This window comes from Lepidochelys kempii, chromosome 12, assembly GCF_965140285.1.
Source record: "Lepidochelys kempii isolate rLepKem1 chromosome 12, rLepKem1.hap1, whole genome shotgun sequence".
Lineage (NCBI taxonomy): Eukaryota > Metazoa > Chordata > Testudines > Cheloniidae > Lepidochelys > Lepidochelys kempii.
The window spans coordinates 9,663,094-9,675,925 of NC_136391.1; the positions used below are offsets into that span (position 1 = coordinate 9,663,094).

General features: G+C 43.5%; 1 protein-coding gene across 10 annotated transcripts in view; it reads left to right on the forward strand.

Moving 5' to 3' along the window:
* The first annotated feature begins 820 nt into the window (after window positions 1-820).
* Window positions 821-12,832, forward strand: part of PHAF1 (phagophore assembly factor 1) — a 49,683-nt gene continuing 37,671 nt past the window's right edge. For 5 of the 10 annotated variants that reach the window (XR_012154459.2, XR_012154458.2, XM_073307500.2 and 2 more), the window contains exons 1-4: window positions 918-1,110; window positions 1,482-1,590; window positions 2,498-2,629; window positions 8,572-8,654. Coding sequence is in view for 8 of the 10 variants with exons in the window: in XM_073307500.2 (XP_073163601.1) it covers window positions 2,566-2,629; window positions 8,572-8,654 (147 nt within the window). In the remaining 2 variants the exon portion in view is untranslated. The other 5 variants (XM_073307495.2, XM_073307497.2, XM_073307499.2 and 2 more) reach the window with 5 other exon arrangements.

A 12,832-nucleotide genomic window follows, 5' to 3' on the forward strand; every position in this document is an offset into this window, starting at 1 on the left:
ATTATGAAATCTTCTGCTTCCCTGAAGCTGGATCATTGCTTGCTGGGGCTCACTGCCTCCATCCTCCTCTTCTGTTAAAATAAAGGGCAGCTCCAGCAATCTGCTCTGTTTGGAAGAATGACAGGGGTGCCAAAATCACAAGTCTCCTGATATTTTTGTTTTTGTTTTTCTTAAAGCCCTGAGTGCTGCACAGCAGAGAGCACAAGAGCCTCTCAACTTTCATTTTAAAACGATGTAGGTTTCTAGCCTTTCCGGCTGCTGAGGAAAGCTTGAAAATGTGACCCAAGTGCACCCCAAAGTCCCAGAAACCAGAAGGCAAATAAAGAGAGAAATTGGTTTAAAAATCAGGCAATCTCAGGAGTTTGGGGGGGCAGAACCCTGATTTTTAACTGCTGGGGAGCTGACGATGCTAAAATGAGGTGCTGTCCCCAATCCCCTACCATACTACCATGACACCCTCCTTGGTCCAACCATCCCCTAAGAGGGGACATGGTTCCCCCTCTCACCTGCTGGTATTGGAGGGGTCAGGCCCCCTTTCTCTGTTAGCCCCACAACGCCTTGTTTCCCCTTGTCCCTGCCTCTTTTGCCCCACCTTATCCCAGCCTTGCCTGCCCCTGCCCCTAGTGGTTCCCCTGGTGTGGGGGCACAGCCCCCAGTGGGTGCCTAGGCTAGGTGAGTTGGCCAAGGCTCCACAGGGCATCTGTGGCACAGGCGGGACTCGAACCCAGTGCTCCCCAGCTCCAGAGGCGGGCCCTAACCCCCGGCCTCGCGCCTCTCGCCCGCGCGCGCGCGCGCGCACACGCCCGCGAGCGCCAGGCCCCCGCCCCCTCGCCCCGGCCCCGCCCACCCGGGGCGGTCTCGCCTGACGGCCGTTGCAAAGGACTTTTTCAGCAGCCGCAAGTGAGGTGAGTCGTGGCCCTTCGGGGCGGGAGGGAGGAAGTGTTATTGCCCCGGCGGGGGCGCCCTCCACCCTCGCGCACACAGCTGCGGCGGGGGGGGCCGGTCCCCCTTTCCCGGAGCGGGATGAGCGCGGCGGGGCGGGCCCAGAGCCGCTGTCCCCCGGGTCTTGGCCCCGGTGTGAGGCTCTCCCGGGCGCTGCTATAGCGGGCGGTGAGGCCCGGGAGGGGGCTGGCGTGGAGCGGGGGGGGCGGGGTGACTGTGTGTCGGGCCGACGTTTCTGTGGCCGTAGCCCCAGAAGCCCTAAGCCGGCTGGGCACCGTTCAGACGGTCCTAGCCCCAAAGCGCTGACCGTGTAAGAGGGGGTGGGTCGTGGCCCTGCTTTCGGGGCGCCCCATGAAGCATTGGGGGAAGGCTCTTCTCCCGTGGCAAGGGCCCGCCAGGGGCTTGGAGGGTGCCAGGAAGGACTCTGGGGAGGGGGCAGGCAGAAGGATCAGCAGGGTGGCCTTAAAACTGGGGGCTTGCACTCTGTGGGAGCCCTGTGGTTTGGCTACGATTCAGCGGTGGATTTCTTCTCCTTCCAGCAAAACCAGAAGGAATGAGACAGCCCAGCTTTTCTCACGGCTTTTATCTGTGAATTTCTTATGAACATCATTGTAGTATCTGTTGTTTAATAGCTAAAAAGTGTCATAGGTATGTAAGGCACTCTAGGGAAATAAAAATACTGTCCAAACAGTCCTATCCCCAACAGCTTTCAATCTAAGGGTATGTCCACATTACAGTGCTTCAGGGTAGATGCTTCCTGTCAGTGGAAGGGGGTTTTCTGTGGATATAGATAATCCACCTCTCTGAGGCATGTTCGATACGACACAGTTAGGCTACCGTAAGGCAGTTTAGGTTGAACTAACTCTCTGCGCGTCTACACTAAAACATAGCTCCCACTGATATAACTCGCCCACTACACTGACTTAATAACTCCACCTCCGTGGGAGGCGTAATGATTAAGTCGCTGTAGTTAGAGCGATACAGCTTCCGTGTAGACACTGTGTTGCTTACATCGAGTGTTGCTGCCTTTCAGAAATCATCTCACAATGCCCCACGCTAGCAGCTAAATTGGTGCAAGCGCTTCTGGTGAGGACATGGGCCGCTGATGAGCATAGTGTGGATGTATAAAACCAATTCAATTACTGCAGTGGCTGTATGTTGATGTAACTTAGGTCAACTTAATTTTGTAGTGTAGACTTGCCCTGAGAGGGAATAACTAAATAGACAGAATAATTCCATCAACCTAGCTGCATCTACAAGGGAGGTTAGGTTGACCTAACTGCATTGCTGGGGGCACAGTTTTTCACATCCCTGATTGATGTAGCTAAGTCAACCTAAGTTTTAGGTGTAGACCAGGCCTTAGCTACACTTGCATGGGGTCTGGTGACAACAGACAAAGGAGGGAATGGAATAAGATCACAAAGAAGACACAAAGCCAGCCATGAGCAGTGATTTCTCCATCAGAGTTTGGAGGGGGATAATTGCATGTTGTTTTGGGTTGTTCCCTGAGAGTCAGATGAGGATTGTAAATTAGGTGTTTTTTGTCGTGTGCCAGCACAGGTCCAGCTGCAGTAACGTTGTGATCTGCTGTGTGACTACTGGGCCGATACTCTGGCAGAGCCAATGCTAGATCTGGAAGTGGTTCCCGAGCGATCTCTTGGGAATGAACAATGGGAATTCACCTTGGGTAAGTCCTGTGCTTGGCACTTGCCTTGTCATCACATTTTTCCATGCTGTAGTAGTGATGGCCAGAGGTTTCCCTAATGCTTCTAGCATTATTCTGAATTACTGAAGACGGAATTCCTCAAGACTTTTTTTTTCTCCTTTGTTTTTGGCAGTTATTTTAAAAAGGCAAAGTAATGCTAACTTTTATATAATACTGAGAATGTTAATGTATATATGTAAGAATACTTCATGTTTGTTTTTAAGGGTGCTCTTAGACTGACTGATGTTTTATTTATCATCTGCGTTTCCTTATATTCATAATTCCTCCAAAGCCTCTTGTTGCTATTTTGGACCAGTCATTTTGAGTAACACCCAGAGGAGGTGTCCTAGATGTACTGATCATAGTCTGGGTAACGTCAATCAAGTGACATCAGCCTGCTCAAAAACTTACTAATACTTTGCATTTATAGAGTGATTTTTGTACAAGGATCACTAAGCAATTTACAAATACTATTTAAACATCATGACATCCTCATTGGGGTAACTGAATTGTGGCATTTCCATTTTACCAATGAGGAAACAGAGTTTAAATTACTTGCCCAAGGTCACATAATAAGCCTTTCTCCTTCCAGGGGTTCTATACAGTCTTCCTTAGACCACATTTCTTTGGTAGATTCCTCTTCCCTTCCCCCCAGCAGTGTATCAGAGAGAACTCTTACAACCAATCCAAATTTAGTTGATGGTGTTCAGAACCAATTCGAGGCACTTAAGTGTAGCGGTAGATTTTTATATGTTATGGGTCCTCCTACAAATGATTGATTCTTCAGACCTATATTTTAATAATAAGCAATCAGCATTTAAACATTACTACAGTTTGTCCTAATTGTAAAGCAGTTATGAGGTTATTCTACGGGGGGTTAGGAATTTCTGCACCATACTGCTTTGCCCGGAATTTCCCAATATTGCTGGTTCTGAACCACTGGGATAACAATGGTGGGAGTACTGGTAAAGAGAGTTGCAGATGGGAGCCAGCGTTTTCGGCACCATTTTTAATCTAAACAGTGCAGAAGCTGTTGTTTCAGACATGAACTGATAAGCGGAAAAGGTTTTGGTTTCGTGTCTATATTAGGCAATTGTCTTTTCGATAAGCAGCTCTCAAATGGGTATATTATGGTTATGGTAGCAGCAGTGCAGTTAAGCCCGTTCAAAGCCACAATTGCCTCTCAATACACTGTCTTTCTGAACTGTTCTTGAAAGCTGACATTTTCCATGCTTATTCTTAATCCAAAGAGTGAAGTTCTTTTTTATAAAGTTTCATAAAATTCTGCTTGACCATTTGAAGTCACTAGTATATAGGGTGAGGGGAAGAAAAGATGTAGACAATATTTGTTTTTTGCTCTACTAAGTCAAAAGCTAATTCATTTTGGCTCTAATCTGGCAAAGACTTATGCGTATGTTTAATTTTATGAGTTGTGAATAGACCTACATTGCATAAAGTGTGTGTAATTTTTTGCGGTTTGTGAACCTTGAAAAGCTCAAAGATTTGGCGTATACTTAGCTTTCAGTTTGCAAGGCTTGAATTCCTACATCTGAAAACTAGCAGCTTGTGCAGTATTTCACCGTTTACTATTTTAATTGTACAATTAATTTGATTAACCGAATATTTGTATATCCAAATAGTCACTGAAATAAATGCATTTACACACACAGTTCGGGGTGGTTACATGTATTGCAGTGGTCTCCAACTTTTTTATGCCCAAGATCACTTTTTGAATTTAAGGGCAACCCAGGATCTACCCCGCCCCTTCCCCAAAGCCCAGTCACGCTCACTCCATCCCCTCCACTCTCTGTCACTTGCTCTCCTGCACCTTCACCCACTTTCACCGGGCTGGGGTAAGTGGTTGGGGTTCAGGATGGGGTGTGGGCTCTGGACTGGGGCTGAGGGGTTCGCAGTGGGGGAGCGGGCTCTGGGCTGAGCCTGGGGCAGGGGGTTTGGGGTATAGGAGGTTTGGGGTGAGGGGGTGCAAGCTCTGGGAGGGAGTTCGGGTGCAGGAGGGGGCTCTGGACTGGGGCAGAGTGTTGAGGTGCAGGAGGGGGTATGGGGTGCTGGCTCCGGGCCGGTGCTCAGGGCTGGGGCTTGGGGTGCAGCCTCCCTCCGGGCAGCCACTTACCTTGGGCGCCTCCCAGTTGGCAGCGCAGCAAGGCTAAGGCAGGCTTCCTGCCTACCCCGGCCCCACGCCACTCCCGGAAGGGGCCAGCGCGCCCCTGGGGGTGCGTGGGGGGACACACGGTTCTGCGCGTTGCCCCTGTCTGCAAGCACCGCCCCCACAGCTCCCAGTGGCCACAGCTCCCCGTTCCCGGCAAGTGGGAGCTACGGGGGCAGTGCTTGCAGGCAGGAGCAGCGCGTGGAGGGAGACCCCTGTCCCCAGCCTGGGGCCATGTTGGCTGCTTCCAGGAGTGGCATGGGGCAGGGGCTGGCAGGGAGCCTGCCTTAGCGGCGGCCCTGCTGCACCACTGGAGATCAGGATCGACTGGGAGATCATCTAGGATCGACCGGTTGGTGACCACTGATGTATTGTATACCTGAAAATACAGAAATAAACTTGTCCTGCGTTTAATTCATTGTGCAACAATTTGAATCTTATCACGAAGTAAATACATGGCTGTCATCTTCAGGTTAGTTACGTGCTATGTATTCTGACTAAGACTCTCCTTGTTGGAGCTTAGATATCAGTGCTCTCGCTATACTAATAACCTGTTGGTATAGCGAGCTCACTGCTGGTTCAGCCTTGCCTAACTTAACTGATCTTTCTGTGTTTGTATTATCTGAAGTTCAATAAAAGCTACTTGAAAATAGTTATCAACACTGCACAGGTTTATTTCCGTGTGTAGGCACTCATTGTTTTTCTTTCATTTATAAAAAATAAACAAGCACAAGGAAATAAAATGCAAACAAACCTGCTAATGCCACCTTAAAGTTAAGATTACATATACATGCACACACAACAGGAAATTCATAGTTATAGTTCCTAGTTTAAACATAGCTCTGTCATATGAATGTGTAATATATAATTAGTGTGGCCAGGTAGGTTAGAATAGGGGACTAATTGGCAGTCAAGACACTTAAGCTCTGTCTGCTTTGGGGATATCTTGTCAAATTTCCCACTGTTGCTAAAAATTGTTTCGGTTCCACCAGTTGGAGCAATGTTGGGACCCCTACTGTAAACGGATTGCTGGCTGCTCCTGATATTTTGAGCACCATGTTGTCTATACCCGTTCTGGGCAAAATTAGATTACGTGGTTCTTCAAATGCTGATGACTTGTGCTCTGCGTGTTAAACCATAGTGGAGATGATTAGTGTGAGATGTCTACACAATTTTCCTGGTGTACACAAGACCTTGGATTCTGTTCCTGGGTGTACTGCATATAATAGTACCATATTGTCATCAACTTTCTATTTGATATACTTTACAAAAATTTACTTACATTTCTCTTGCTTTTGTTATACTTCCTTTCCCTTCTTAGTTTCACTCATGTATTTTCTATCAGTCATGGTGCATCTTTTCCTACATTGACCTCAGTGGCTGTTTCCGCTTGTTATCTTTGCTTTCCCTCCCCGCACCTCACCTCCCCACACACAGAGGTGGGGCTTAGAAACTTCTTCCCACTCTACCCCCCCATATAACTTACTAATTTTTAGTGCATTAAGTGTTGGAAAACCTTATTTGTTCCATGCAAGGACTGATTATGCAGCCTCTTCAGCACACCCAGCCTCTGATGATCATAGGAGAGAGCATGAAGTTTGGAGATCAATCTGAGTATCACACACAGCAGCTGAGAGCACTGCCACTGTGGGTCAGCTTGTCTGTTCTTATTTAAAATAATTTAAAAATGAGTAAGTATTTCTTTCTCTATCTCCTGGGAGTAAAATCTGTCATTTATGAAGAAATTTGTTCTTCTCACTGACATGTACTCCTGGGAACAACTTTATATCCAGTACTTACATTTGATCAGTCATCTTCAAATTTGCCTATTCTGGAGAATCTTGCACCCATAATTCTCCACCAGTGAAAGCAGCAGTGGGGAGAGGACTGAAGGAAAGGGTTTGACAACACAGTGGTAAAAATGTCTGCATCACATCTCTGCTACAGCTTCCACTATTGCTATGGTGGAACTGTCCTGGCAACAAATTACAGTAGAACTTCAGAGTTACGAACACTGGAGTTACAAACTGACCGGTCAACCGCACACCTCATTTGGAACTGCAAGTACACAATCAGGAGCAGCAGAGACAGAGGGGAAAAAAAGGCAAATGCATTAAAGTACTGTGTTAAATGTAAACTACTAAAAAAATAAAGGGAAAGTTTTTGAAAAAAGGTTTGACAATGTAAGGAAACTGTTTCTGTGCTTGTTTCATTTAAATTAAGATGATTAAAAGCACAATTTTTCTTCTGCATAGTGGAGTTTCAAAGTTGTGTTAAGTCAGTGTTCAGCTATAGCTTTTGAAAGAACAACCATAACCTTTTGTTCAGAGTTACAAACATTTCAGAGTTACGAACAACCTCCATTCCCGAGGGGTTCATAACTCTGAGGTTCTACTGTAGATGTAGCTTTTTTTCTAATATAGACAAGTTCTCATCTCTTGTTTTAGGGGTTGATGTTACATAGCTGATTCTATACAGAGAATAGAGCCTTACTTAAATTTAAGATGTAACTTATATCCGTCAATTAAAAATTTACATTTCATAGAATATCAGGGTTGGAAGGAACCTTAGGAGATCATCTAGTCCAATCCCCTGCTCAAAGCAGGACCAGTCCGCAATGTTTGCCCCAGATCCCTAAATGGCCCCCTCAAAGATTGAACTCACACTCCTGGGTTTAGCAGGCCAATGCTCAAACCACTGAGCTATCCCTCCCCCTAAAAGCTCTCTGTGCCCACATGCCGTGATATCACTGTCAAAGTAATGCCATGACTCGGATTCGAACCGAGGTTGCTGTGGCCATAACGCAGAGTACTAACCACTATACGAGCTACTGGGGCCCTATTATAATATAAGAGATAATCTGACCAAAATAGCACATATCATCGTATATTTTTCTGAATAGGGACACTTTGCTTTATTTAAAATTTAAAAATTAGAAATAAGAAAATAATTTAGAAAGGCAAGGAGCTAAAATAAATAACAAATCAGAACTATAAAAGCTAAAATGACATGTAGCAATCAATTACATTTCTGTATGGGTTTATAAGCTTTTTTTAGCTGCCAAATTGTGATATTGGAACCAGGAATATATGTGCAACTTGTTTACACATGATCACATTTCATTAAAAGATACAAAAAAAGTTTTGACCACATTGCTGAAGGGGAGCTGATGCTACACTATTCTCTATGTAGTATCGACTGTGTAACATCAACTGTGAAAACAAGAGATTATTTAGTTTAAAGTCTGTAATGAGCTTTGTTAGAAACTGAATTGCAGCAGGCTCTTACCATTAAACCACATACTTAGCTTAACTTGCATACCTTACTTGACTCTGCAAAAAGAGTTTATTTTAGAAATAATGGTGTGTAATGGGCTTTGGATCAGGCCCTTAGACACATTATTGGAGAATTAAATCCACCAATAAAGGTGATTCAAATAGAAAACTACTGTAAACATGTAAGAAAAACGTGGACTGCATAAACTTTGGCTTTTTATTTTCCCTTTGTTGGAGATAATCGGTCTGTATTTTTTGAGTAAAAGAACTTTGTTGCTTGGTGGATAAGCACAGACCTTTCTGTTCCAGAAATACTGCTGAGGTCACAAGTGAAGTAGGCTTTTGTTATTGTTTGCAAATCCTTATGTTGCAACTTACTACTTTTAGGTGATGAGCCAATTTTACCTCACCTTTAACCTGCCTGTTGGCCTAATTTATTATCTGTGTGGACAAATTAGAGAAATATGACTTGTGTTTATTTACAGGAATGCCATTGGCTCAAGCTGTAGCAATTCTTCAGAAACACTGTCGTATTATCAAAAACGTCCAGGTTCTCTACAGTGAGCAGGTGAGTAGAGAATGACCAGGCCAGGTTGTTAAAGTAATAATTTTGTGATAACTAAGCAATAATATACTAAGGTGTGTCAATGTTGTGTAATGCTACACGCTGTGTATTGTTTAGCCACGTGTTGTGGCTGTTGTCTAATATCACTCATCCTGAAGTGTGTGGCTTTTAAAAGTGGCTAGTTAAATATTGTGTGTTTTTTTGAATAACTCTTTGTGGAGGGTAATCAAAATATTTTATCAGCTCCTAGGATTCGTTGTTATGGCATGATATTGCTATAGCTTGGCATTTTCAGGCACCAATCAAGCTTTCTTTGGTGAATGCTACTTTTTTATGTTGACATGTTTTAGTCGGATGGGGAGCTCTGGAAAATAGTGTGTTGAGAAAGGGGAGTGTATTGCTAAGGTTGCTATACTGAGTAGTTCTGGCTCTCTTGATATAAAAGGATTTAAACAAGTAACGGCGGTTTTGAAACTAAGTTTAGTTTTTATAGTATAGGAAAGGACTTCTGCAGCTCTGCTCTTTAAATAGCTGGGCAGTGATCGTCCGGTCTTTTTGCATTGTTTCTGTCAAGTGTTGTAATATTTTGTAATGGTGAGATGCTTCTCACTTTCTCCATTCCTGTCTGATGCAATGATGATGAGCCCATTGGAAATGCTGCTCCTGCTCTTCTGTGCATCAGCAGTTCTGCTTGCAAAAGCAGATGCAGTAATTTAAAACACCTAGATGTCTTAATCATGCTTTTGCACTATTTAAACATTATCCAGTGTTACATTAGTTGCTATGCTTTTGATGTGCCTCCCGCTTTGTATGCTATAGTGTGCTGGAGGCAAAATCTATTAACTAGGTGCAATAAAATACATTTTTGAACTTCTCTAGTTTTGGGGGGAGTGTGAGGAAGGGAGGTGGGGATACCAAATACCCTGAAAATACATATGAGTTGCCAGTTCTCAGCTACAATAAGCTTGTAATGCGTCCTGTTGTTTTTAGGAAGCAGGAGATTAGAAGACTTTTTCACATTGTCCTTAACTAAATCTGTTACAATTTGAATTTGTATCAACAATCTAAAGATTGAGCAAGAGATCCTCTGATATATGGGTACAAAAATAATCAAGGAAGAATCCTGACTGTTTGGTTTACTGCCAGATACATATCTCATTAATTAAATTACTTTTATCCCTTTTTTTCCTTTCCAGCTAATATAGATTTATGGCTTTCATAATGGCAACATATTTACTTTGCAAATTAGAAATGTAGCCCATTACAAATAATACACTATACCGTCTGTATGAGAGTGGTTAGTAACAGCAGTAGTTTGTGTCCCACAGTTTCTCAACCCCAGTCAGTACAGTGCACTGCAGAATATCTTCTGGTTTATTTAGAAGAATAATGTGATCCTTGTTTCATTCTATGATGTGGTGTAATAGAAGCTTGAGCTTTGTGCTTTTACAAAGCTTATCCTGAGACTGACCAGGGATCTTTCCTCAAAGACCTTTGTTCATCTTCACTCCTCAAATGATCATAAATATAGAAATGTCTTTATTGTATCATGTTGCCTGAAGGAAAATGTTTGATAGGTACAGTACCAAAGATAAAGATATTTTGAGCATTGGGAGTGGTGCTAAACACCTGGGTTTAGATTATAACCACTCCATACTAAGTCCTACAACTGACTGCATGTGGACTCAACCTTGTCTTGAGGCAGATCCTCCTTGATTTCAGTGGGGCCTCATGGGTGCAGGGATCTGCTGGTGCGGTCACTTGGTTTCAGGGCCCTAATGAAGTGTCTCTTTTATGTTGTCTGGTCAAAAAGAGTTATGTTCAATTTAAACATTGAGAATAACTCATCTTCCCCATGACTTTTTTTAAAACGTATGTTTAAACAATAGAACATAATAGCTTAAAATATTTGAGCATCTAGGCCAGGGGTGGCCAACCTGAGCCTGAGAGGGAGCCAGAATTTACCAATGTACATTGCCAAAGAGCCACAGTAATACGACAGCAGACCCTCCATCATCTCTTCCCCCCCCCCCCCAGCACCTCCCACTCACTGGCAGCCCCACGGATCACCCTCCTCCAGCTGTTTCGTGGCATGCAGGAGGCTGCGGGGGGGAGGAGTGAGGGCATGACAGGCTCAGTGGAGGGGGCAGGAAGGGGTGGAGTGGGGGCAGGGCCTGTGGCAGAGCCAGGGGTTGAGCAGTGAGCACCCCGCAGCACATTGGAAAGTTAGCGTCTGTAGCTCCAGCCCCAGAGTTGGGGCCTATACAAGGAGCCGCATATTAACTTCTGAAGAGCCCCATGTGGCTCCAGAGCCCCAGGTTGGCCACCCCTGATCTGGACTACTATCCTGAAACTCCCAAGATCATGTGTTAATTCTTTAAAAACTTATCTAAAAAGACTTCTCAAATTCAGCCAGCTCTGTTCATATTAAGGGTCTGATCTTAACATACGTGGAAAGCCTGAAATGCAGCAGGAAAGCTTTATGAACCTGTCTCTGAAACAGTAAATTGAGGACAAAGCTTAATTCTGGGATTTTCTGTCATACTTAGTGTGATTTTTAGTACTCAAAATGAAACTTAGAGTACTGAAAGTCACATTAATTTAACTTGTGTCTCCCAAGTTTCTTTCTCCTGGCCATAAAATCTGCCAGAAGGGAAGATGAGCTGCAGGCTGTGGTAATTACCAAGCCTTCTCTCAGCTCTTTGTTTTCCTTCGTTAATAATGTTTTCAACTTTCACACTAATCCTGAATTAAATTTTTAAACATCCTGCCTAGAACCTTAGAACTCAATTTGCTTAATCTCCTGGATATGAGCTACTAAAATCAGTATAATGCAGAGCCCATCACATATATTCAGGAAAGTTATTTAGTATGTCTTCATCATTACACAGTGGATGTTCTTAACTCTGTGCGTAAGCTCTCTGAATTAATTTTCTAAGGCATCAGAAAGGACTATCGGTGCCAGCATTAGAGTCATTCTCTTGATGTATGACATGCTTAAGTACCTCCTAATTCTAGACAACATTGCACATTTGCATGTTTACTTTCTGCTAGCTACCTTATTGCTTGGGTAGAACTTAACTGGTTTTCTTTAAGGGTGGATGAGATGCTTTGTATGGAGTGGTTATAATCTAAACACAAATGTGTTTAGCACCATTCCCAGTGCTCAAAATATCTTTATCTTTGGTACTGTACCTGTTAAAAAATTTCCCTCAGGAAACATGATACTATAAAGACATTTCTATGTTTATTATCATTTGAGGACTGAAGAGCAAGAATGCTTGCTGTTGGAGTTTCTGATGGCATTCCCGAGTCTGTCTCTCCCCCTCTCATGCTAAAGTATTTACCATTTCCCCCTCTCATAGTTAAAGGGTCATTGTCAGTTGATTAAAGGCCCCCAAATGTTCTTTCCATAAAGGAAAACAAATCCTCTGTGGCATATCTGGAGAGAGTACTTTTGTGTATTGTTATAGTAGCAGTTAAAACAAATCACAGGGAAAATGTACAGTACATACAATATTTCAAACCACCTTTGGTCTAACTACAAAACAATCATGGAATAAACCGCTTTTATTTTGCACCTTCGACTTTCTTTTATTTAAAAAGTGGATTAGATAGGAGCCTGGATTAAATAGTCAAAGGGATTTAAAATCATCTTGTTCTGAGGTCCAGGATTCGGTCTATTCAGTTGTGGACCTATGGCAGTTTTCAGGTTAGGTTACAAGATATCAATCAGGGATAGCAATGAAAGTGCTTTCCTGAAGTTTTTCAGTGGCATAAAGCATCTATTCTCAGTTGTTCATGAGAAATCTGTCTTTAAAACTATGAAATTCTGATGTATAGAAAACATTACTTATATTTTACAAAAATAGTATTGATTTCTCTCATCTGGAGGCCTGTACAGTTGGCTTACTTTAATTATTGAATCTGACTAAAAATCATAGATATACTGTGGATATAGCTCTCCCTTCTGCTGCCATTACAATCTGTTCATGTTAGGTCAACTTCTCATAGTACTGTCCCCACATTTGAGTTCCTCCAGAGGGGCAGGATTCACAGCAAGACTTATGGTGCTGTGCATTATCTTAGGTTGTGAATTCTAGTGTTGTTGGCTGCCTTTGCCTATCTACCAACCTTCTCCCCTGCAGGGAAAAGTTGGAAAGGTGGGTTTCATTGTGTGT